We start from the raw sequence: 26,789 nt of genomic DNA on the forward strand, positions 1-26,789 counted from the left end.
TTATGCCACATCCTATATCCCTTCAGCCCATGGCCACAACCCCATTGTTGATGTGAACCCCACATAGGGAGACCATAACTCAGATGACAGCTGCTTGGTGTGTGTCCTCTCTCTCGTCTCATGGCATTCACACCTAGCCCTCACAAGGGGCAACTTCAGTAACGTGAAACGACGTAGAAAGGACATGTTGCACACAAAGGGACTACTCTGCAAAGAACGGCCTAAGCTTGAGCACAGTACCAAGACTTCTTTCCTTACAACCCTAAATGGGTACGTCAAATTGGGATAGGTAACAACAGCCTCCACTCAAATAACTGGAGTGAGTGTGGGGCTGATATATCCAAAGGACCTGCTGCAAATACCCCAAGTCTTTTTCTCCCCCCGCATTGCCGTACATGAGAACAGTCTTCCTTTGCCGAACTGTATTGCTCCAGCAATTCCCCAACCACAACAGTGGGAGGCAGTGTTCTCAATGCATGGGAAATACTCATCCCCCATTGGCCGAAACCAGGCACTCCACTTCCTGCCAGCTGGCAGTTAATAGCAACAACTGGGGTCCTTTCATCAGGACCTAGGTGACATGGGGAGGATAGGGTTAACCTTTCCCTCTCAGTGTGCTGTAGTCCCAATGAAAACAAACCCCTTCCCCCAGTGTACCCCTACTTTTTAAAAACTGCACAGTTGCAAATGATGAGCCTAGCATAACATCCTGGTTCTCTGTGTCTCCCCTGCAAAGTGGAGGAGCAGGGAAAAGGAAGAAATGCCTATCTTTTTTTGGGAGGTATGAGCTGTCTAGACACTTGTTGGACCTTTATCAGCCTCTGGGGATCAGCTCCAAGCTTTTCCTGCAATCTTAAAATAGAAATTGCTCATTCCATCTGCCACATTCATCAGCACAAATGCCATCATCCTGGCCTTCCAGAGACTTTGCCCTTCCTCTGCCTCTAACATTTGGAAAAGAAAAAAAAAATCTGGAATGAGAACATGAAACCTAGTAATAGAGCAACAGAGCAAACAGGCTCTCCAGCTCCTATCAAACTGAGCAGTTTCCATCTGGCTTCCTTCCCTCATTTCACCAAGTTTTCTGGGGTACACTTTGTAGGCAAATAACAAAATAAAGAACTATGTACACTCATGTGACAGGGACGTGGGTGGAGCTGTGGGTAAAACCTCAGCGACTAGGACTTGCCGATTGCATGGTCGGCGGTTCGAATCCCCGCGGCGGAGTGCGCTCCCGTTGCTCGGTCCCAGCGCCTGCCAACCTAGCAGTTCGAAAGCACCCCCGGGTGCAAGTAGATAAATAGGGACCGCTTACTAGCGGGAAGGTAAACGGCGTTTCCGTGTGCTGCGCTGGCTCGCCAGATGCAGCTTGTCACGCTGGCCACGTGACCCAGAAGTGTCTGCGGACAGCGCTGGCTCCCGGCCTCTAGAGTGAGATGAGTGCACAACCCTAGAGTCTGGCAAGACTGGCCCGTACGGGCAGGGGTACCTTTACCTACCTTTACCTTTACACTCATGTGAGATGCTATCATTGGGAGAAGCTGGAGCGAGGGTATCTGCTTGTATTTGAAGATTGTAATTGACTGGGGAAAAGGTGCCTCAAGCCCAATATTTGGAGAGAAACAACTCTTTCATGGAGACATTTCTCCACAAAGAATGCTACATTTAAAGCACAAACACCAAATCATGCTAGGAACCACAGCTTATCCTTCACAGAGCTACAATTTCCAGCATTCTTAATGAACTACAGAAGGATTATTTGGGGGAAAATGATGTCCTTTAAATGTATGGAGGATGTACACAGCCATAGACTTTCCATTTGCATATTGAGGCCCCATGACCACCCTGTTCCTTAAGGTGCAAATAACTAGACACCACACAGGATATTGATTTAGAATCAAATAAGGCCACAATTTTATTGGTTACAGATGTGAGGTTTGGACATAGGCAGTGTGGTAAGCAACTGCACATGTCACTCCTGCCCATCTGCTGGGAGTGTTTCCAAGGATGAAGATGGCAGCAGCGGGGGGGGGGGGGGGACGGACGGACAACGACACACCCTACATCAAATCGGGGCATCCCTCAAGTGGTCCCCGTTGGAGGAGGAGTATGGCCCTAGCCCGCGTCTGGGTATCAGACAGGAGACACTCCTCCTGGATTCTTTTAACAGGATACCCTTACCCATGGAGGGGCAGGTGGAGGCTACCACCTCACCTCCAACCAAGACTAGGTTTACCCAATGCCTATCCGCCTTACAAAGTTGTGACGATTGCTACGAGGCAGGCGAAATCCCAAGTGGTGGTGCCAATTAATCAAGTGGAAAAAATTCCTGCCTGGCCCCTGAAAATTTAGGTGGCTGGCATTGTCCATAGCAAGGTCAAACCATCCATGAAAAACCCTAATCCGAGGGAGGGTGGGTGGGTGGGAGAACGGGCGCAGTGAGAGAAAGGCAGCAAGGCCTTGCCGGCCAGACATTTAAACTTCCCCTGGGCGTGGCACCAAGGGCCGCAATTGGTTGGTTGGTCCCACACTCACGGGAACACCCACTAACTCTAGCTGCCATTGGCCCATTTGGCGGCAGGAATACGATCCGGCCTGCGATAGGCCAGTTTACCAGGGAGGCCCAGGTCCTGCCTGCAAAGCCACCTGCCCAAAAAGGGGGAGAACAGACTTCTCTGGATGATACCCAATGTTACATGAATGGGATTCCACTTACACTATAGTACTTCTCCTTCCTCTTCTCTCCCCTCCAACCTTCAAACCCCCATTTACTCTGGAAGGTCCCACACAATTTAAGGGTGCAGGTGGAAGGGGAAATTCTGCTGTGCAAGTAGATGGACACATCTAGATGTCACCCCCTGAAAATGGAAGCATTCTAATAGGTGTGTGCATAAGCATGCCAATGAGTTCTAAGGGGGAATTCTTAGCACCTTGTTAAAATTAAAATTCTCCCAAACCCGTTTCCCCCCAACACTCTCATGCAATCTGGTAATTGTCAGATTTGGGGGTTTGGCAATGAGTTTTCCACTGCAGAGCCTAGGGCTTGCCAATTGGAAGGTTGGCGGCTCGAATTCCTGCGATGGGGTGAGCTCCCGTTGTTTGGTCCCAGCTCCTGCCAACCTAGCAGTTCGAAAGCACGTCAAAGTGCAAATAGATAAATAGGTACCACTCCGGCAAGAAGGTAAACGGCATTTCTGTGCGCTGCTCTGGTTCATCAGAAGCGGCTTAGTCATGCTGGCCACATGACCTGGAAGCTGTACGCCGGCTCCCTTGGCCAGTAAAGCGAGATGAGCGCCGCAACCCCAGAGTCGTCTGCGACTGGACCTAATGGTCAGGGGCCCCTTTACCTTTACCATTTTCTACCCACTCAGTCCTGAACCTAAGGAGTGGAGTACTCCACCACACTAATAAAGTTTTTTAAGCTATAGAGTAGAAAGAGGAATTGAACATTTATCTTGACCTCTCGCTCCACTATCAGAAAAGATCATTGTTATTATTTTATATGTTTGGGTTTTGTATACCCTGCCTTTAGTTGGCGATATTATTGATTTTTTTGTTATTGTTTACATGTTTCCGTGCAGTGGCGTAGCGTGGGGGGTGCCAGGGGTGCCGACCGCACCGGGCGCAACATCTGGGGGGGGCGCGAGTCCAGAGGGAAGGGACAAGTTCCTTCCTCCGCCGGGCTCCCCGCCGCCACCGCCAGCCTTGCGCCCTAGCGCGCGCGCCCCCCGCCGTCGCTGCGCTCCGCTCACTGCTCGCAGGAGGAGCAGCCGCTGCAGCAGCGCCGACGCCGCCACCGACGCCTGGCCGGGCACGGGCAGCCTCTGCACCCTGCCGACGCCGCCATCCCCTCGGCCCAGCCACAGGCGGCGGCTGCTTCTGCCTCCATCCTCCTCCAGGCAAGCAGCGTTGTTTGCGCGGCAGCGCCAGCGGCAACTCGCAGGTTAGGGGTTGGGGGGGCGCAAATTACTTGCCTTGCCCCGGGTTAGGGGGCGCAAATTACTTGCGTTGCCCCGAGTGCTGACAACTCACGCTATGCCGCTGTTTCCGTGGTTCCATAATAATTTGAAAATTAATAAAAATAAATGGGAGGCAGGTTTCATTTGGAACTAAAGATCATGCTAACAACTCTCTATCCCATCATGGTAGGGAAGGACCAGCCTGCACTAGCTGTAGAGTTCCAAGTGCTTCTCCAGGCAACCTATTTATTAATCAGTCATCCTGCTTTGTTTGCACAAAATCTGTGTGGAGATTATATGACATTCTTGTTTGTTGAGTTTTCATTCCAATTTGTTTGCACAGACGTTGTATGCTATTGCCCATCATTGCCCTTATTCCACATTTTCCAGTGCACATTCCCATCACTTTTCTTACCACATACATTCTGTGAATTTTGGGATGTGTGGGGTTTTTGTGCGTGTGCAAAAGCACCAAATACACTTTAATTGTGCAACCTAAATTTGTTGGTATACAGCTGTATCAGACTCACAAAATAGCAACAGTCTGGATTCTGGAAGCTGGGAGTAAGAACCCAGCAGGGCTTACTTCTGAGTAAACATTGCATAGGATTACACTGTCAGTCCATTTCTAAAAACCTTACCGCAAAAGGGCAAAAGCCATTCTTAGCCTCAATTCTGTTAAATTACAATTCTGCAAAAACAAATATATTTTTAATTTTAAAAATAGACCCAGCAAACTGCTTTTAAATTTTGTACGATAACTAGGGGAGGAATGATTGAGAGGACAGAAAAATCCCAAACATACCAAGGATATTTCTACCAAACTCCACCCAGTGGTATGGATGACAACAAGCAGCAAAGCAATGAAATGGTGAGTGAGAAAACAGAAGTGTGTGGATCCTCATGTGCCAATCACACACATTGACAAATTGGATCTAAACAACCCTATTGCAAGGCCCTCCCAAGAGTAAAAGCAGCCTAAAATCGCAAAGCCATTGAAAGTGTCTGAACCTTCTCTCTCTGAATAATTATCCCACCCCATAGTTTAAAGATGTTTCCTCCTAGAATTACTTCAACTCATGGCATCTCACCAGCGGAAAGATGATATTGAAAGGCTGTTTCAGAGGGTCAGGAAAAATGAAGCGAGTGGATTCAGCTCCTGCCTCTAACCTACCCCTGTTGTGTTTTAAGCCTTAACGCCACTTGACAGGAATTCAATGGCAAACCCAATTTTGCTGAAGGGGCAATGGCAACCATCTCACACAATTTGTCTCTTAAGAACCTTGCACTCCTGGAGTGTACTCCTAGCAACTCTCAGCCTCCATGGCTATGAAATCTGGAGCTTGGAGCCAGATCAGAGTACTCTGGCCTAACCACAGCTTGGTCCATGCCAGGATTTATGGTAATTCGGGAACTCCAGTTTGTACGGAACTGAGCAAGGAAAAAACTCTGCAGCAAAGCTCTTCATTTACCAAGCAGTCTCCAACTACGTTGTGTGTCCTGGGCATCTAAAATCAACAAAGTCCACTCTCGGTCTTCACAGCCAGCTCCCCACACAGAGGGAGAAACTCTAAAAATAGGATGAAAGACTTCCCAACTGTTCTTGTTCCCAGAGGCAGCTTTTCAAAAACTCATAAATCCCTTGGAACATAACATTGCCAACACAACTTGACTGACTAGTTCTCAGTTTCTTTGCAACTATAGCCTGGGCTGGTATCAGTGAAAAAGATGATCTGGGAAGAGAGGACGAAAGTGCACACTATATTTAGAAGTATAATGTGCAGCTTAAACTTTCAAAGCAACCCATACTCTGTACGTCTGGGTTTTGCACATATTACACCGCCAGGTGTTTTTGGCTACAACTCCAATCAATTCCAGTCAGCATGGCCATTCCAAGCAATGCAAAAAACGTCTTCCTAGATATAAACCATGAAACAAACAGTAAGGACCCACTTAAACTCACTAAGTGCAGCACTATAAAGTACTTTTCAAAGTGTGCTGCAATAAACCTTGTGGCTGACTTTGTATGTGACTTCGTAATCACATACTGTGTAATCACACACAAGAAACTGAACTGATCCAAAATGCCTTCTACTATCCCCTCTACTATTTGCTGCGTGCTGTTTGAAAAGTTCAGCTGCTGCTGTTTGTAATTCAGAAGAGTGAACCAGCCTCTTCTCATTGTCCCATCTAAATAATAATAATAATAATAATAATAATAATAATAATAATAATTTATACCCCGCTCATCTGGCAGGGTTCACCCAGCCACTCTGGGTGGCTCTCAACAGAATATTAAAAACACCAAACATTAAAAACTTCCCTAAACATCACAAGCAGTGGAAAATAAGTCATCCTAATAGATACAAATATACTATGTGAGAGAATAATTGGATTTCCCCAGGGGAGGGGGGATGCAAATTGCAGAGCTGGCATACCCTCCAACATTTCTCCAATGAAAATAGGGACGTCCCATTCCAAAATGACAATTTTACTATTTATAACCCACACATCTTACTGGGTTGCCCCAGCCACTCTGGGCAGCTTCCAACATATATAAAAACACAATAAAACAGTAAACAGTAAAAAAACTTCCCTATACAGGATTGGCTCAGGGGTTAGATAACTCCGTACCCTCCAACATTTCTCCAATGAAAATAGGGACGTCCTAAGGAAAAGTGGGACATTCTGGGATCAAATCAGAAACTGGGATGGCTTCTTTAAATCAGGGACGTCCCTGGAAAATAGGGACACATGGAAGGTCTGGGATGGGGGTGATACCACTATCTTCACAACAGATGCTCAACCAGTGTATGGACTGGGCATTACAAATAAGAAAGAAATACTATTTATTGCCAGAAATCCTGATATATAAAAACATCCTAATTCTTCCTACAGGAAGACCGGAGAGGAGCAACATAATTAAACAGGGAAGGATGAATACATGTGTCCGTAATGCACCAATGAGGAGAAAAGGTATTAAGCAACAGCTGTTCCACTGGAATGGAAAGGATATGTCAAGTATCATAACCCGACTCCTCCAAAAGGCTAATTCAGCAGAACCAGCAGCTGCCACAATGAGTGGAGTTTAAAAATCCATTCACTCACGGCAAGTTCGTATGTCCCATTTCCAACTGGAGTTTCTGTTAGTTTCACAAAACAGCTCACAGTCTTGTAGTTACGATCACATTAAGTGTCCAATTTTAAGCAGAAAAGCAATCTAGTATTATTTAACGATCCAATTTAATCCAATCATCCTAGAAATTTCTGATAAAAGAGATCCATAAAAATCTTATGTATATCATGATTAGACGTGCAGTACGTAAGATGTGAGTTATAGATACTACCTCACCGGACTGATTCACAGAGACAATTATGTTGACAATAAAGGATTTTCTGGAACCTCCCTTTCAGAACTGCTGATGGAAGAAAACGTAAATACACCAGATGAAAGGCTTTTGAGAATACATCATTGGGTTCTCTGTGACAGGATAACAAAATCATAGAACTGTAGAGTTGGAAGGGACCCTAGTTCAACAACCTACAATGCAGGAATCCTGCCCACAGCTGTCCTTAGGTGGGCTCAAACCACCACTTGGTTAGTTGGCATCCGTCTGTCTCAGGAGACAATGGAAGAGTGCGCCTTCAGAGGTCAAGTCAAACCATTGGAGAGTTATAGTGCCTGCTGTGGCTGTAAAGACTTGTTATGGCAGAAACATTTTCCTCGGCTGGGGAAGATGAAGGCATCTGGTTCTGCTGCTGTAGATGCACCATAGTTTCTTCTTTCTGTGCTCCTCCCAGTGGTCATTCCTTCTCTGATCACTGCTGTGGATACACAACCTGACTGTTTCCAGGCACTGCGGTCGTCTGCAAGGTATTCCTCCATGACGGGGTTAATGTTGCCAATCTTCATGTCCTGTTTGCAGGCATCTTTGTAACGCAGAGTTGGTGCCTGAAGCCAGCTCCCCATAGCCTTGGGGAGCCTGCCATCCCAATGTTCCCCAATTCTGGCATCAAAATATCCCAGCAGGAATAGGCAGGAACAGGCTGGGACCCTCCTAATAGCTTGGTCTAATCTTCTGGTTAACAGCCATATGTTTTTGAACAGAGAGCATGTAAAGGCAGCTTGCTGGTTTATAGGGCTGAAGTGCTCTGTTGATTAGCATGTTATCTGAGGTTAAGCCCAGAGCCATTTAACATCCATATGAAGCTGCTGGGAGTGGTTATCTGGAGATTTGGACCGAGGTGTCAACAGCATGCTGATGATATCCAATTCTTTCTCCGTAGTGTCTGAATTGGGAATGGCTGAGAAGGGTCTAGACCAGTGTCTGGATGCAGTGGTGAACTGAATGAGGACTAATAAATTGAGTCTGACTCCTGGCAAGGCAGAGGCTCTGTGGGTGAGTGGTTCCCAAAACCAGGAAGTCAGCAAGTTGCCTGCTTTTGGTCACACTCTTTTTGAAAAGGCAGGTGCGTAGTTTGGGAGTGCTTGTGGATCCTGCTCTGTCATTAGAGGCACAGGTGTCTTCAGTGGCTAGGAGTGCCTATTACCAGCTTGGGCTGGTAAAACAGATGTGGCCGTTCCTGGGCTGGGATAGCTTGACCAATGCAGTTGTCCATGCATTGGTATTCTCAAAGTTGGAGTAGTGCAAAGCAGTCTATATGGGGCTACCTTTCAGGTTGGTCAATAAGTTGCAGGACTATTGCTAATGGGGACAAACTACTGCCAGCATATAGCACCTTGTTTGTAGAATTTACACTGCCTGCCAATCTGTTACTGAACAAAGTTCACAGGATGGTGTTCAACAACTGTGTCCCACCAACACTAGAATTTCTACTCGTTCACATATAAAAGATGATTTATACATACATACATCACAATGGGGCTTACATAGCAATTCATAGTGGATTGTGCCCTTATAAATTTGTTTGTGGCACAAATCTGTATAAATGCCCTGTTTGGTACTTAACTGGCATAATAGAACCAACAAATTAGAAAAAGGGAAAGTCTCTTGGTATGAATGGGGTAAACTGAAGTTGCTTCTTATAAACAAATTCAAATATGTGTGGGTGTTGACTGCTTTGGTCCACTTTGAAGGCAGGCGGGCAGAGTGGATTAACAGCTAAATAATGCTCAAATTTGGGTAGACCACAGTGACTCCATATGCTCTTTGATGAGATGGATTATTTGGACCGAATGCAATCAGGCATGGGTTCAGTATTAGTATATAAACTGCTCAATTTCTTCACTGCTTGAAGCATTTTGCTGCCTTGGGCAAAACAACATATGCTACCTTGCCTCCCAAATATGCACACCAATACAGCAAATACCTCTGAGTCTCCCTGTGAGTAAAAGACAATAAATTAAATAACTAATGTTTGCTGCCTTTCAGTGACATTCCATATCCACTGCCTGAGGCCTAACACAAGAGATCAGCCCTAGTCTTCAGTTACACAGGGTTCAACATCACCCCCAACATAAAATACAAAACATTAGATATTGACAAAAGGACTTGATGTTAGTAGCAGCCCAGCTTGTGTGCAGACTTTTCCATTTCCCCCAATTCCACAGAGTTGCACTCTTTGAGAAGACATGGGCACCTCTCCCCACATGGCTATGCTTCTAGGGAGGAAGTAACCCCACATCTATTTTCTCAACCACATAAAACTGTGATGCTGCAGCTGGCTAGATCATTAAGAAAAAAGAATTGACGCTGCTACTTCACAAGCTTTCTTTTCTGCTCCAGGGAATCCTGAAGTTACAATTCCCAGGGTTCCCTGGGAAGAGGGATTGACTGTTAAACCATTCTGGGAACTGTAACTCTGTGAGGGGAATAGGGGCCTGTGAACAACTCTCAGGACACTTAACAAGCTGTAGTTCCCACAATTATTTGGGGGAAGCCATGACTGTTAAAGTGGTACAACTATACAGTGCAGATGAGTTTCTACATGCTCACACACTCCTCTCTCTTGTCCAAGGCAAGCAAGAGTGTTCAAGAATACATTATGTCCTGGCAAAAAGACTCAAGGGGTTTTTGTGTGCAGCATGTGGTCTAGGGAGAATCCCAAGGGCACTACAGAAAGACCTGTTTAAGTTTGCGGTGCACATATGCTCTTCAGCCTGCATGTAGTATCCCATCACTAGTCACCAAAGCTTCAAAGACTGACAAAGGTCTCATTCCCTTTAACAGCTTACTTCTACCAAAGCATTTAGGTCTGGAACCTAATCTCATTTTCCAGTGACACAGGTATTTCTGGAAGCTGCATAGAGGCTACATTTGCAATAGCATGATTGCAGGAGCTAAACGATTCATCCAAGAATGTTGAATTTCTGATTACTGATTTGGGGGCGACAACCCTTTCCTGAAGATCTGGCAGATGAAGGGCTGTAGCATATGGCAGAAGCCCTACTACCCCGGTGGAACTCCGGATAAAGCAGCGGATCATCTTGGATGCAGTGGCAGCTAGTGTTGGCTGAACCCTTCTCCAGCTGAGCTGCTGCACTAGCAAAAGATGTGTTGGCTGAAATAGGGTAGAGATGTTGGCAGCATGAGGGAGTAGCACCCTTCTGTGTTCTTTTTCCCATTAATTCACACAGCCATCAACAGCACAACCTTACACCAGTTCACTTTCCCTCCCTGGACTTCACTACTGACTTTCCCTCCCATTGCTCCTGGCATCTGAATGCTATCTGCTGCTGTGGCTGAGTGGTTAGGCATCTGCTCTGTAGCGCTTGAGTCCTGGGGATTCCTACTTTTTTGCCCTCAACTTTTTCCCCGTGCATGAGAAAGATGAAAATGTTCCTCCCTTCTCCCTAATGGAGCTTAAACTTCCACCCGCTGCTTCTCAACACTACACCCACTGGTAGTGTGAACCACTGGAAGTTGCTGCCAGTATGCAGCTGTGGCTGCCCTTGTTGCGTGTCCTGTCACCCCCTTCCCTTGGGTGCTTGGGGAAAGGTTCTTTCCCATCCCCAAGCAGCTCTTGAACCCATATTCCAGAGACGATATGTGCCCATTAAGCTATGTGAGTGCTGTGTTGCAAGTCTTCCTTTCAGTTGTGTACTGTCCTCAAAAACAGTGGCTGCAAAGAGCATAAAGGGGTTTGGACCCCTGTATGGAAACTGACAGGGGTGGGAGTTACCACTGGCTGTGTCAGTGCGGTCATTGGAGGGAGAATGGTGTCATCTTACATGTTTTTTGTAGTGATGAACGGGTGCGTGCTGTGGAAATGCCCTCATCGTGACTTCACTGGCTTCCTTCATGAGTCAGTGGCACATGGGTGCTGTCACAGCCCCCAACTGTGAGCACTGGTGAACTGTCCAGGGATGCTGGGTGCATGTCTGTCATTTTTACACTGCTTTTTGTACTATCTGGCTGTATGCCCCCTCCCCCCATTGCCCTGCACTGCAAGCTTAGCATCCATTCAATGTGGTGGCCATCTGAACAGCACAGCAGTAACCTAATTCCAGTCCTGTGATAATATGAGGATTGGTTTGCTTTGTTAATTTCTTAAAGTTTGTACAGGGCAGGAAGTTTTGAACAATCAACAAAGATAAATTAATGTTCTATTGTTCCTCTCTTGCTTGCTCCCATATAGGCCCACCTGGGACTGAATATTAACTCTAGAGGTCCTGTTCTAGGGGTACTATCTTGGGACATTGATCAAGTGTGTAAAATAGATGAGGCTTTTTCTGTGGCAGGGTGCAACTCTAGAATGCTCTCCCTATCGAAATTGCACAGGCTTCTGCTTTGTGTGTCTGTTTTGATAGAAACTGAAGATGCATTTATTTCAACAGCCTTTTAAAATGCAACACCTAGTTTTATTACTGCCAGTTTTAAGGTACAAAACCGTTCAGCCTTGTTACTTTTATTTTAGGGTTGTTTGTATTTGCTTTTAGATATTGTAAACTGTATTTTTAATTATTTTATTGAATGGCTTATTTGGTTATGCTGTATATGAGTACATTTGTTTATTCTGATAATTTTCTATCCCAATTTTCCTCCCAAAGGAGCCCAGAGCAACAAACATCAAAAAATTAAAACAACTCAATTTGGTAGAACAGTGGCATATAAAAAATAAACTATGCTAATATTGCTGCTGCTGCTGCTGCTGCTACATTGGCTATTACATTTTGCTGCTCAGTGGGAGATAGCAAGTGTCCAGCTAACAATCATGACTAGGCATGATTGAAAGTTTTGTAAGTTATGCAACTTACATAAAACAAGATTAACATATTCCATTAGTTTCAACATGAATCACTGCTACCTTTAGCAGTATTGCAGCATATGCATACAGATTAGATAGGTAGAAATTGATAGCTTGCACACAAGAAAGACTATAAGCCTTTACTTCAGCAGCCTGCGTTTAGGAACCCTCCCCTCTTTGCTGGGCATGATCAGATCATTCCATCGAAACTGTTCTTTCATGTATGATAGGTCAATACAGCATTTCTTAAAGGCAGAGAAGCAGCTGACTTTCCAGAAGTTCATGAAATTTGTTCCAAACCAGAGAAGAATTTATGTGACTATTTTAATGGGACAAAGCCCCACAATCAATTTGCATACATATTCATTAATCTACAAGGGACAAATAACAATTGAGAGATACATGCACCTGCCTTGTTTAAACAAACCTCAGATCTGAAAAAGCATCGTATCTAGAGAGTTGTATGTATGTAATCTTTATTAATTAATTTAATTGTTGAATAAATGTGCATATGGAGTAGAACAATAGTTCCAAAGCAAAATATATACTTTTGTTTTTACATGATGTGTGCACACATTAGGCATTTTCTCATGTGAGAAAGGGGTGAAACAGTCATTTTAAGACAGTGCTTGTGATTAAAAAATATTTTTCAACAAAGATGGTGCTTGTCATTTGCACTTTTTACAAGTACTTGCCCAACTAATCAGGAACACCATTTTAATCAACAGAAAATTTGTAAATAGGTTGATCTGATTAACCATTTAAATGTTGCATCCATACTTGAAACCATATTGAATCTAGGCTTCATTTTATTGAGCGCCTCATTTTCAATCCATGAGTTACATTTTAAAATGTGCCACTGCAACCATTGCATTCAAAGCTTACCTTAAAAATAAAAAGGATGCTAACAAAAACATTGGCTACACAAACCAGCCCACAATACTATATGAACCTCACATATGTTGCCTAATACTATCCTGAAGTCCAATTCCATGCATGCTTCCTTGGAAATAAGCCTTGCTACTGTATATTAAAACGGTTAACTGCACAGTCCAAGGATGAAGACAGACATTCCAATTCTGGTGGAAATAGTTTGAATGCATGCTTTCTGCTCTGAGAATAAACTTATTTAAATGCAGCGAAGCAGTCAAACGAGTTTCACCACATATTAAACCGTTGGCCTTTCTTCACCTTTAGACAGTTAGAATATATTCCTTTCCTACCTTTGACACTTGAAGGGGTCTTTTCTGTTCAGAGCCCCCCTGCAAACGGAAGCCCCAGGGTGCCCCTCCAGAGAGAGTGACAACGACCTCTTCTTCTTCAGCTCCCATGATTTCAGCAGTCTTTTTCCTTTGGTGACAAATGTCCTTTTCAAAAATAAAAATAAACCTTTTTTTACTCTTAAGGTATGGTGCTTTCCTCTTCCATTGCTGCAAGGAGCATCAACCTTCTCAAGTCCGTCCTAAAGCCCGCTACTTCCTTTCCCCCCTCCTCCTTAGAGGTTAGTCCTGAAAGACCAATGCTCCATACCCTTCTAGATCTCCAGCTGCTGAGCAGACTATCACCAGCCGTTTTGATTCCACTTTTGGTAAGAGGCCAGAGTCATTTTGAACATGCATCTTGTCAATCTCACCCTCTGTGCTCCCCCCACCTCCTGGCCCGCAATAGACTCTGGATGTTTCACTAAAGCATGGCTGAAAATAGCTCTCCTCCTGTCTCTTTCCAGAGCTTTGTCTCACACTTTTCCAGCTGGGGAGGATTTGATTTAAGCTTTGCAATAAAACTTGGTATTTCCAAAGCTCCTGAAGGCAGTCCTTTGTGATTTTCAACATGCACACAAAACCATTCAGATGTTTATGCCACCTTAGCCAAAGCAACCTTCATTTCTTTCATGCAAAGCAATGGATACCATCCAATGAAACCTTCTCCTGTGCAAGCCTGTTAAATGAAAGGGAGCTGCCAATTATTTCAGTCGGGCCTGTGCACAAGGATTTCCCATTTGGATTATGCTTAAAGGGTCAAAAACTACTGATAGCACAATCCAGGTCTATCATTATGTAGTAATAGGCTGAAATGCCTGAATCAATATCAGAATTATAAAATTTCAGAGAAGCAGCCCCAAATTTATCTTTAACAAATTCCTTCATGATGACTGGACGACATGACAAAAATGTTGAAAATGGAGAAATGGAAAGTCAATACCACCACCCCCCCTGCAACTAGCAAAGCAAACCTATAAACACATTATAACTAGAGACATGCCTCTTCTGTGCTGGTGGAGCAGCTACCATATTTGAGTATGGATGAGGAAATTACCAGTACACAACCAGAAAATACAGAAATGACAGATATGCCCCTGGTGTTCTAGAAGACTCCACCAGTTCCTTCCACCGGAGAATGTGTTGATGCCCATATAGTACTCACACATGGAAGAACCTTATGTGTTGCTTCTGCTGCTGTTGTTATTGTTAACATGGTACTTTATGCCTCGCCAGAAGGAAAATGTTTCAACTCACCTCTTCCATGCCTGGCAAAAAAACAAAACAAAACCAAAAGTCATGTCAAAGGCAAAAGAGAGGGAACTGTTTTGGGTGGAATTCACCTAACAAGCCCCATCAGCAGAAGCCCTGTGCAATGACTTCTGTTTGAGCAGTGGGGTTCCCCTCTCTTCTCCCTTGTGCACCCCCACAATTCCCATAATTGGCACGGGGCGGTGTTCAGAACTCTCAGAACAACACATGGGAGGAAGAGCAAAGGGAGGATTGTCATAGTACTACATTGGATACTACCCTCGGTACCTGAAACCACACTGCACACACTACAAAGCAGTTTCCTAACCACCTAGCTATACTGTAGTAACAGACAGCAATTATAAACATAATGGAGAATTTGTCTTCTCCCCTTCTCTGCACAAACAAGGCAGGAAGAGTCATATGTTTTACATGCTGGAAGTGCCAAATTCAAATGAAGGGTATAGCCACATACTAGGAAAGGGCTGAGCTTCTCCAATCAAAGGAGCACTGCATGGCTCAATAGTCTACCGCCTGCATATACTTGTTCATGCATTGAAGAGAACTTAAAACATTATTACAATGTTTTACAAGTGATTTGCATGTGCGAATGAGCTACTGTATTAGGAATTAAACATTACAGAGATAACATCTGTGTCATATTGCTCCCCTCCCTCCCTCTCTCCCACAGCCAGAATTTATATTGTAAGGTTCTCCAGCCATACACCCATATTTTTTGTTTACTTTAGTCTGTAATTCACAATTGAGCTCAATGCACTATATTTTTTAAAAAAATAAATTCCTGTGAGTCAAGACTTCTGGTAGAGTCAAAATAAATGAATACATTCAGCTGCAAATTCATCATGGGCATTACACAATCAGGGGATGAGAAATCAAGTGTTACTCATCTGTGTATTAATGAGGAATTTAAACAGATTTATAGCACGCTAGGAGAGGAAGAAGCCTTATGCCCAGTAGAATTGGTAGCCCCATGCACAAATTCACTTGATGGGATAACCTTTGGGGCAGCTGTACCATTTCAGAGTCAGATGTGGATTCAGATTATGAAACACTTCTGAATAAGATTCCTGTATGTATGCAATAGGCAGCCCCAACAATTACAACCTGTTAAATGCACCTTTGGCACTGGCCAGCTACAAAACGTGTCATTTTTCTTCTCTAATGTGGTCCTGAAAGTGAAACATGCCAGATCTCTCTGCTGGACAGGCAGCGCAGCATCAAAATAGCACAGATCAGCAGGAAAACTTGGCCACTGCTGCCGTGGCAGAATTCTTAACCTAGCTTTAACCATTCACGATCATCTCTCCAGCATCAATCTTTGTTGTCAACAAATTTAACTTTGAAGGCTTTGATAGTCCACAGACTCACTCTTTGCCAAGTGTGTCTGAAGATGTCGGGATGCTTAACTCTTCCCAGGAAGGCTCACTTGGCACCTTCATTATGCATCTCTCAGTGCCAAGTGAAAACATTCTTCTTCTCCCAGGCCACTGGCTAATTAAACGATCTATGGCCTTTTAAACTATTTGTGTGGTGGGGTATGGTTATGATGCTATGTATATTTGTGGTTTTATATACTGTAAACTGATGAAGGGTGGCATATGAATTTAATAACTAAATAATGAAATAAAAAGGAATGAAGGTTCAAAGTTGGCTTCCTCTGCTACATACTAAGTACAGGGGCTTTTGCAGGATGGATAGAAGGTAGCTGTACTCTGGTTTTTTCGGTGCATGCTGAAAACATCACTGCTCAGCCAAGACTTCCCAGAAGCTCAGAAAGTTGAGGTAATTTTAATCAAAAAAAATAATGTATGTTTTAAAGTATGGTTGTGAATTTTTCTTGATTTTGTTATTTCATCTTTTTGTAAACAACTCGGAGGTTATTGTCCCGTCCCCCCATCAAGCGACGAAATTAATAAGCATAAATAAATAAATATACTCCCCAACTACAGTCTTAAGTACTACCACGTCAGGGAGAACTAGCCTCCCGTTTGCTACAGTGGACAGCACCATCCTACGACGATATCATAACCGGGGCCCAGTCGGGCGCCACAGCCCCTGAGGACTTGGATGGTTTAAGCGAACGCGGCCCCTGAGGTAGCAGAAAAGCCGCCATCTTGACCGGAAACGCGTCACGGAAGACGGTGATGGCCCATTTCCTCTTCCCTGGCTCGCTCGCGCTCTCTCTCCCGCGCGCCTCTATGGTCGCCGAGCAGCATCCGGGTCCCTGTTGCAGCGGAGTGCAGCAAAGGCCGCGAGCGAAGTGAGGACGTGGCAAGCTGTGAGCGAGAGCGGAGCGGACGTGGAGGGGCCTTTCCGGTGAGCGGCGGCGGCGGGCACAGGAAGCGGAAGCCGGCGCCAGCGGCGGCCCGACGACCAGCAGGAGCGGGGACAGCCGGTTGAGGTAACCGCGAGGCCGGGCCGATCTCTCTTGAAGCGCGAGGTTGTGAGGGACCAGGGTCGGGAGGGGGGGGGGAGGCGGCTCTGCGACGAGGCCGGGGCTGAGGAATAAAGCGCCGCCCGACTCCGGAGCGCGCCTGGCCTGATCCTGGCAGGCTTACGCCTCCGGCCTCCCGGGGAGGCCCTGTGCTGAGCCGTCCGGATGGACCCCCGGCTTAGCTTCTCCCTTAGCGAGTTCTCATTACCAGGCCTTTGGCTGATTAAATGCCATTTTAAACGTGTTTGTGAGAGGATATTGTCTGTTCTTTTTATTATGGATTTTGTGTGATCTCATTTTTTGCACTTTTATGTATTGAACCGCTCTGTGCTCTTCGCTCGAAGGGCGATATACACATTTAACGAATGAAATTGAAATAAATGAATCTTTCCAACCCAGCCCTCCCCCAGGCAGGAAATAAGCGGCGCTTTTCTTTCCTCCCCGCTTTGCTTCACACAGCCACCACGCAAAGTGTGTTCCCCTTGACGTGTGCTGCATTCACAAGTGCAGGTTGATAGGTGCGGGTGAGTGCGTCCCCGAGGCTTGTCGGTAACAGGTTTAATACAGGAGTTGGGGAAAATTATTCGGACAACTTCCAAATAGAGAGCAGGGAGGAAATGTTTTCCCTGGCCTGCTGGTGTTTTCTATATGTGGGAGATTTAGCTCATAGGGAGTAACCCCACACTCTGATCTGCAGCCAAAAAGGGAAACTACCCGAGAAAAGCTTTACCAGTCGATCCTGCCGAACGTGTGAACAGGGCTTGACAAGGTGAAACTGAGATGAAGCAATGTTGTGTTTATGTAGGAGTCAGGCTGCATTTCAACAAAAGCGTTACTAGGAGCCTTTTTTTTCCTTTTCAGAAGTAGTAGCAGTGCTTACTATTAGAGACTTCTTTTGAAACGCTTGCTATTAGAAGCAGAGTTGGAAGATACCCTTAGGATCATATAGCCCAACACCCTGCAATGCAGGAAAACGCAGCTGTCTCTTATGGGGATTGAACCTGCAACTAATGGAATAACTTTGTTTTGAAACTTAGGTTCACCTTGAAGATTTCAAAGCACACCATGGTGCTTTCCTTTTCCCAAGCAGTGCACATTAACTTGCATTCGTGCTAAATTGTACTTTGGACTGCAGCATTAGTTATGCATAGAACTCAGAAGAGTAGCTTCTTCATTTGCGGATTATATATGGGGCCAGGCTTTAAATTCCCTAATTTTGTCCTATCCCGCTACCTCATGCAACAGGACATTTACATATTGCTCATTTTCTATGTTTTGTTAGAAAAGGGTTTCGCTCTTGCCAGAAGAATGGATCAGTTTTATGGACAAGTGATCCACTTATTAGTCTGTGCAAGGCTAGATGTGTATATAACAGGGTGATTATGCTAATACAGAGACATTTGGAATTTTGGGAGTATGTTGTGGGCACCAACCCTTCTTGTTACTTCTCTTCCCCAATAGAGAAAGCGCACAGGCATAAAGAGAGTCATTGTACTTCCAAAGGATCTGGGTAAAGGTTGAATATCTAGCAGGATTAAAATGTTTCCTTTTCAGTCTACACAATTTTACATAGTATCCCTAAATAGCCACTGCCAAATTAAAGGTTACCTTGGTGGTAGACTGCGCAGTAAAAATCACAGAGCACATTTATGGATACAGAGTTGACCTGTGATTGGAGGGGATCCCTTGTAAAAATTATGATGATCCATAAGTTTCTATACCTTGAGTCTATATTTTTTCACAAGGGTAGTGCTAGAAAGCATCAGTTCTGTGGTTTTTGGTTTTGCAGTTCATTCAGTAGATAGGTGTGACATTTATTTGATTGCCAATGGGGAAGGAGCCTGTGAGAAAATAGAGTTTAAAGAGGATCTGTTGTATTGGATATGGTGTGCATATTTGAGTGTGTATTCCTGACTTCTGTCCCACCAGCTGCTCCATTATTCTCTCCTACTTCTCTTCCGTTTACCTCCTACTCTGTCTCTTCTGTTCAAGTGCCAATACGGCAATAAGAGCCTTGAAAAGCAGATAGAACTGAAATAAGTGATGTCCTTTTCAAGGGGTGAGGAAGGGAGCAGTGAGTGAGGGTGTTGCAAGCACCCCAGCTGTGGTACTAATGTAACAGTATGATATGCAATGTTGGACTAGTGTAGCAATTCTAGGTGATGTTATTGCATCCTTTTACAGCACAGGTGGGCTGAAGGCAGATTGAGATCTGCTGATAGATTTGCACACGTGCCATCCTACTGCACTGTGGTGATCACAAAACAAGAGCATTACCGTAATTCAGAGTGAGGTGTGCCAAAGTCCAAAGCTTAAAGGTCTTAAAGGCGTTTGAGTGTATACCTCACAATACTGGGCTGCATACCAGCTGTGCAGCATACTAGCATGCTTAGACACTGTCGTAGAACCCATTGTGCTGGCACTTAGATATTTGCAGATGGCAAAAATAAAAAAGATGGAGAAAGGGAAATGAGCAGGAAGCTTGCAGAACAAAAAAAGGGACATAGCAAATGCCATTCCCCTGCTGTAGCTTCACTTGCTAACCGGGATGCAAAAATTAAAACATGTATTATGGAATAAGCATTGTCCTCTCAGTATGATTCCTTGTAACGTTTCTAAAAAATGAATTCACTTTTATGCTTGTGCATTTTTGGTCAGGACTATCATTATACCAAGCCATAGTCTCCACACTATAGTTTAGGACCAAACCATGGTTTGAATTTCTAAACACATGCTAGGGAAACTGTAGCTTAGAGCCACTTGTTGAGAAGGTAGAAAGCAAAACTAGACAATCAGCTTCATAGTGATGGCCATAACATTAGATTCGCAAATCATGATTTGTACTGTTTCTTGCTTGATAGGTGAAGCATGAATTTAGTTTGGCCATCATAGCAAACTGTAGTCTTGGAAATGTTCTATGCTTTTAAAATTTGTTACGTCTATTTGTTAATACTACAATAGCACGATGACATGTTTTATGCTGTTGCAAATAGGGCTGTGTTTTGCTGTTAATGGTTGTTGCCTTGCTTTAAACTAAAATTTCAGTGTGTTATGAAGGCAATGTATTTTATTTCTTCTGGGTTATGTGTGTGCTGATTCAGAAGATCACACCTGCAAAACATCCCTTTCACTGATACAATCTGACATACTGCCGGAAATGCTTGATTATCCTGCTATAAATGAACCTTTTTGCTATAGTAGATAGTGTTCTGAAGAGTATCAGCTACTGAATACAGATTATTGCAGGAGACTGACATAAGGACTGATCTGTTCTTTAAACCTTATGTTCAGAACCATGTCCCCAAATAGTACCTGGTAGTAAAGGAAATTCCATTCAGGTCCAGCATATTCAGTAGTCAGGGACCGTGGGAACTGTAGGACCACAAGTTAGTCAACCAAGATGTAAGGATATGCTGGCTGGGCCTCATGAGGGTTATATGAATGCCTTATTTGTCATAGCTTTTAGACCTTAATTCTTGTTGAATCTGTGTTATTTTAATTTTTTCATGTATGAGATTTTTTTAAATTTCTAAAATAAGTGCTTCATAACAGCAACATTATTTCTCATTGATGGCCCAGTTTCTTCTGGGGGTAATTGGCAGGGACCACAAACTGGTGATGAATGGGGTCAGAGATGAAAGTGTTCTGGATTAGCTAATCCAGAATTTAAGATTAGAATTCCTGATTCTAAGGAGGTCTGAGAAGTAAGCCCCAGTGCTATACTCAAATAAGTATGTAAGGAATTTTTTTTTTGTACAGTGAATCAATAAAGTTCATTGTCTAGAAAGCAACTGAAAGTATTTTCTGAATTAGTCATTCCTATTAGTCCTGTAAGGCAGTGTTCCCCAACCTTGGGCCTCCAGCTGTTTTTGGACTACAGTTCCCATCATCCCTGACCACTGGTCTTGCTAGCTAGGGATGATGGGAGTTGTAGTCCAAAAACAGCTGGAGGCCCAAGTTTGGGGAACACTGCTGTAAGGGATGCGGGTGGCGCTGTGGGTTAAACCACAGAGCCTGGGGCTTGCCAATCAGAAAGTCGGTGGTTCAAATCCCTGTGACGGGGTGAAATCCCGTTGCACAGTCCCTGCTCCTGCTAACCTAGAAGTTCGAAAGCACGAAGTGCAAGTAGATAAATAGGTACCGCTCCGGCAGGAAGGTAAACGGCGTTTCCATATGCTGCTCTGGTTTGCCAGAAGCAGCTTAGTCATGCTGGCCACATAACCCGGAAGCTGTACGCCAGCTTCCTTGGCCAATAAAGCGAGATGAGTGCTGCAACCCCAGAGTCGTCCACGACTGCACCTAATGGTCGGGGTCCCTTTACCTTTTATTAGTCCTGTATGCTCTATCCTGTTTTATATTACAAACGTATATAAGTGGCAGAAGCCTACTATTTTCTACCCAGGTGGGGGGGGGGGGACTTATCCCCAAGCCATACAAACCAAGGAAGAAATGAAAAACAAATCATTATTTTTTTTATTAAATAAAATATTTTTTTGTCTGATTGCTCTGAAACTACACAGAAAGAGTTTAAAAAAAAACCTCCTGCCTCTAAAGGTCAGGAAAAGCAAGGGGCAAACCAACTAGAAGGAAGAAATTTTGATGGGATGAAAAGGTTGGGCAGCTTTAAGAGATATTGGGGAAATACACCTAAAACAAGCTTGGAGCTCACAAGTTACTCAGCTGTAGTGTAATGTGTGTGTAAAATTAGTTTAGAAAACAGCACACATTTGCTAGCACTGCAAGGTCTGGTTCTTCATTTCAGCTCTTTTGCACAAAATATTGTTTTGAATGATGGCTCCTAATGTTTCTCTTTCCTTTCTCACAGGTGAAGGCTAGTTTGGGGATGTGAGCACAATGAGCGTAAACCAGCCAACTCACACAGGGCCACCTTATGGGCAGCCACAGCCTGGATATGGAGGATACCTGCCGCCTGGTTACGGAGGGCAGCCAATCCCGACCGTTCCCACCTCACAGTATGGTGCTTACAATGGTCCAATGACAGGATATCCGCAGACAGCCCCCCCGCAAGGTATCCTTCATTGGTATAAAGGGGGAAATAACCTTTGTTTTTAGATTTTTTTTAAAAAAAAACGTTTACCCTACTTTTTAACGTTCTGTACGTGCCCCTGAGGTGGTAGCAACAAAAAAATTCAAAAGTGCATTTAAAATAGTCAGTATAAGGATTTATGGTACCACTCTATTCTTCCCGGTTAGACCACACCTAGAGTACTGTGTCCTGTTCTGGGCACTGTAGTTTAAGAAGGATATTAACAAGCTGGAATGTGTGCAGAGGAGGGCAACCATGTTGATAAAGGGTCTGGAAACTCGGCTGTATGAGGAACGCTTGACGGAATTGGGTATGCTTAGCCTAGTAAAGAGGAGACTGAGAGGAGAGATGATCGCCATTTTCAGATATCTAAAGGGCTGTCACATGGAAGATGGGGCAAGCTTATTTTCTCCCTCTGCAGAGGGTAGGACCCAAACCAATGGATTCAAGTTATAAGAAAGGAGATTCTGACTAAACATCAGGAAGAACATTCTGACAATCAGAGCTGTTTGACAGAAGAATAGACTCCCACGAGAGATGGTGGACTCTCCATAGAGGTTTTTAAGCAGAGGTTTGATGACCAATTGTCATGTATGATTTAGTTGAGATTCCTGCTTTGGACTAGATGACCTTCAGAGTACCTTCCAGCTCTACAATTCTCTGGATGCAGATAAATGTCCTTTGTTCTTCATGATTTAAGAACTTGTGCATAAAATTATATTTCATAAAGCAATGGGAGATGGTTCAGGCGGCAACGCAGTTTGGGAGGGCTCCATGCTTTGGTGGTCCACAAGCATTAAAGCAACTGGCACAAATTTCGCTGCCTAGGAAGTTGTGCTAGATGCTTAGTTGTTAGTCAGCTGGTGTAAAGAAGTGGGCATTAATGGCAGCAGAACTAGCTGAAAGGCCACTTGAAGGAGTAAAGTTTGTGGTGTTAACCTCAGGAAAACTAGCTGCTTTATCATGACTTACAGTCTTGGTATGGGAATGAATATTAGTTCTCTTACCTTTGCACATGGGAATCATAGTGGAGAACATAAAGACCATAGTGGAGACCATAAAGAGTTGTGTTTATACTAGGCTTTAATGAAGGAAGCTGCTGCAAAGGTAATAATAATAATAATAATAATAATAATAATAATAATAATAATAATTTATTTAAACCCTGCCCTCCCCAGCCAAGACAGGGCTCAGGGCGGCTAACAACCAATAATAAAAACAAGTTGATTAAAATACAATTTAAAAAGATTAAGATACAACATTAAAACATTAGGGTGCAATCTCTTCATAGGAGGAGAAAGGAAAAAGAAAGGGGGAGGGAATCAGACTGATTCCAAGCCAAAGGCCAGGTGGAACAACTCTGTCTTACAGGCCCTGCGGAAAAAAATCAGATCCCACAGGGCCCTGGTCTCATGAGACAGAGCGTTCCACCAGGCCGGAGCCAGTGTTGAGAAGGCCCTGGCTCTGGTTGAGGCTAATCTAACTTCCTTAGGGCCTGGGACCTCTAGGGTGTTGCTATATATGGACCTTAAGGTCCTCCGTGGGGCATACCAGGAGAGGCGGTCCCGTAGGTACGAGGGTCCTAGGCCGTGAAGGGCTTTAAAGGTCAAAACCAGCACCTTAAATCTGACCCTGTACTCCACCGGGAGCCAGTGCAGCTGGAAAAGCACTGGGTGAATATGCTCCCATGGCAGAGACCCCGTGAGGAGCCTCGCTGCAGCATTCTGCACCCGCTGGAGTTTCTGGGACAGCTTCAAGGGCAGCCCCGCGTAGAGTGAATTACAGTAGTCAAGCCTGGAGGTGACCATCGCATGGATCACTGTGGCCAGGTCGGGGCAGGAAAGGTACACGTGCTACATTTAATAGTAATGTTTAACATAAATAAACAGAAAGGTAATGTTGATGTTGCATTCTCAGTTTGAAGGCATGTGTAAAATTGGCAGATATTTGTGGGGGAGCTTCTTGTTTTAGGGTAGCTTACTGGGTGAGCTGCTCAATTTGCTCACCAAGTAGTTCACTCATCAAGCAGAAGGTTCTTCTGTTTGAGGTGAATCTTCTCTTTTTTTTTTACTTTGGAACTACTCATCCCTGACGTCTCATGACAGGTAGCAATAAACTATATTGAAAATAAGCAATGATTGCTAAGCAGGAGGAAACTCCAGCGTTTGTAGGACTAGCACAATGCATTTTATTTGAAGTTTTCCAAGTCTATTCTTATTGATGCATATATTGTCTTTCTAGGTTACTTTCCTTCAATGGGGTTTCCTTCTAAGGGCTCTCCTGTCTCTCTTGATTCTGATGCTTCTTTTACTCCCAACTTCATAGGTAAATGCTTTCCTTTCCATGCACTGTCTCTTATGAGAAAAGACTGTTTCAGATGCATTTCCTTCTGAAACATTCCTCTTGTTTCATCTGAACGCTAAGCCATGTAATTATTAGAATGTGTGGAGCTGTGATGTCTTATTACAAGGAATGTGCAGGTCTCTGGGACACAGCGGTGAGATCCAACTAAGTTGTACTCAGAGGAGACCTAAATCCATTGATTTCAGTGGGTTTGCTCTTGAGTGTGGCTAAAGGTGGAGATCACCCTTTGAACATGATTCATTTCCTTCAAGTCTTTTTGTACTCAGGGTAAAGTTTAAAAACAGCATGTACTCCTTACTTCTCGGTGTGCGTATGCTGCAGCAGAGTACATGTTTATGCATCTTTCTTACATGGAAGTGCTGTCACTCTAGCAGACTGATTATTTCTAAAGTAAGGAGGATCATACATACTCTGAGCAGGACTGGTGTTGGATGAAACCCTCTGACTTTTATGTAGCTGTAATCTAGACTACTATTCAAAGGTAAGGGTTGCATCCATTGCTCTGACCAATTTGCCTCTGGCCCCGCCCATCACTAGCATGTAACTGTCAGAAGATTTTGCGTGAGGAAATGAGCCCCTTAGGCTGAAAAACTGGTTTACCGCTTTCATGTCATAGTCGCTCAACCAAATGGCTTAACTTTTGATGGTTGTGCTTCTCCAATAGAAATTCTTTCTCCTTTTGAGAAGGAAGTGCATTAGATTATATGACCGCTGGTGAGAAGAGAGCAGCAAAGCTTAACTTCACCATGGCTGTATAAATCTTTATATTAAAGTGCATTTCTCCTGTACTTTACATTGTTGAAGTAATTTGACAAGGCAGTTAACTTTTATGAGTAGGCCTACTTCTGTTGTTCCTACCAACCTAGCAGTTCGAAAGCACCCCCGGGTGCAAGTAGATAAATAGGGACTGCTTACTGGCGGGAAGGTAAACGGCGTTTCCATGTGCTGCGCTGGCTCGCCAGATGCAGCTTCGTCACGCTGGCCACGTGACCCGGAAGTGTCTCCGGACAGCGCTGGCCCCCGGCCTCTTAAGTGAGATGGGCGCGCAACCCTAGAGTCTGTCAAGACTGGCCCGTACGGGCAGGGGTACCTTTACCTTTACAGTGGTGCCTCGCAAGATGAAAAGAATCCGTTCTGTGATTCTCTTTGTCTAGCGGTTTTTTCGAATGCGAAGCAAGCCCATTGACGGATTAGTGGCTTTTAGCGGCTTATCAGCTTATCGGATCAGCTGATAAGCGGCTTAGCGGCTTAGAAAAAGGGGGGGAGGGAAAAAAAACCGCAGGAACTCGCAAGACATTTTCGTCTTGCGAAGCAAGCCCATAGGAGATTCGTTTTGCGAAGCACCTCCAAAACTGAAAACTCTTTCGTCTAGCGAGTTTTCCGTCTTGCGAGGCATTCGTCTTGCGGGGCACCACTGTACCTTACTTCTGTTGTTACCCTGATGGTTTCCCTAACAATTCAGAAAGGATACTAGGCATATGTTGTAGTAGTCCATTGGTAAACCCATATTGCCCAAAGGAGAGGAAGCTGAAACGCAGAAAGTGACGAGTGATAACTCTTGCTACTGTAAACTGCAAATTTGAGTGGACTTGGCAGAACCTCAATAGATGCATAGAATGTTACTAGAGGAAGTGAGCAAATAGAATGCAAATCAAATGAAGTTTTGGTACCTCTTTCTCTTGTATACAAGCAAGCAGAGCATCAGTTCCAAATCGCATGCATGTGCACACAGTGATGCATCCCCTCCCCTCCCCATATCTACTGCCTTCTAATCCTTTGGTCTGTCAACTCCAGTGACAACCATTTTTTCTTCTGAGAAGCAGATGCCACCAGAGAATCCTGAAAGATGTGTGTTAACAATATTTGTCTTAGAGGAGTGACTGGCTAATTAAAATCTCACATATTTAGCAAAACATGGTGGATACTCAAATGAACCAGCAAAAGGCAGTCTTTCTTTAAAAAAACAACAGAGATATAAGAACAAAGTAGTTGCACTTACAAGACACCTGCCTTTCAACTCAAAATATTTCAATTGATGATATAATCCTGCCATTCTTATGTCAGAATTTTCCTGAACTTTGGCCAGATAATACATTATCTGTGCCAAAATTCCTAATTTGTGCAACAAATTGTCTTTGTTTTACAGTATTATTTTTCAGGCCTTTTAATGATAAAAAGCTGGAAAAGCTGTACACCTTAACTCTAAATCAGCTCCCATATTTTGGTAATAGTTCTAATATTTCCAG

General features: G+C 44.2%; 2 protein-coding genes across 6 annotated transcripts in view; one reads left to right on the forward strand and one right to left on the reverse strand.

The window, feature by feature from the left end:
- SYNPO2L (synaptopodin 2 like) overlaps window positions 1–14,693 on the reverse strand; it is a 41,540-nt gene extending 26,847 nt beyond the window's left edge. The window contains exons 1-2 of one of the 2 annotated variants that reach the window (XM_083502415.1): window positions 14,592–14,693; window positions 13,391–13,534 (exon numbers count right to left, since the gene is read on the reverse strand). In XM_083502415.1, the coding sequence (XP_083358541.1) occupies window positions 13,391–13,534; window positions 14,592–14,642 (195 nt within the window). In that variant the 5' untranslated portion in view covers window positions 14,643–14,693. Of the gene's footprint in view, window positions 1–13,390; window positions 13,535–13,697; window positions 13,718–14,591 lie in introns of those variants that run through there. The other variant, XM_083502416.1, reaches the window with a different exon arrangement.
- A 2,146-nt stretch (window positions 14,694–16,839) lies between these two features.
- SEC24C (SEC24 homolog C, COPII coat complex component) overlaps window positions 16,840–26,789 on the forward strand; it is a 43,785-nt gene continuing 33,835 nt past the window's right edge. For 2 of the 4 annotated variants that reach the window (XM_083502401.1, XM_083502402.1), the window contains exons 1-2: window positions 16,844–17,099; window positions 21,958–22,161. In XM_083502401.1, coding sequence (XP_083358527.1) covers window positions 21,987–22,161 — 175 coding nt within the window. In that variant the 5' untranslated portion in view covers window positions 16,844–17,099; window positions 21,958–21,986. Of the gene's footprint in view, window positions 17,100–21,957; window positions 22,162–24,420; window positions 24,505–26,789 lie in introns of all 4 variants that reach the window. The other 2 variants (XM_083502400.1, XM_083502399.1) reach the window with 2 other exon arrangements.

Source organism: Podarcis liolepis, assembly GCF_965112155.1.
Source record: "Podarcis liolepis genome assembly, chromosome: 5".
NCBI lineage: Eukaryota > Metazoa > Chordata > Lepidosauria > Squamata > Lacertidae > Podarcis > Podarcis liolepis.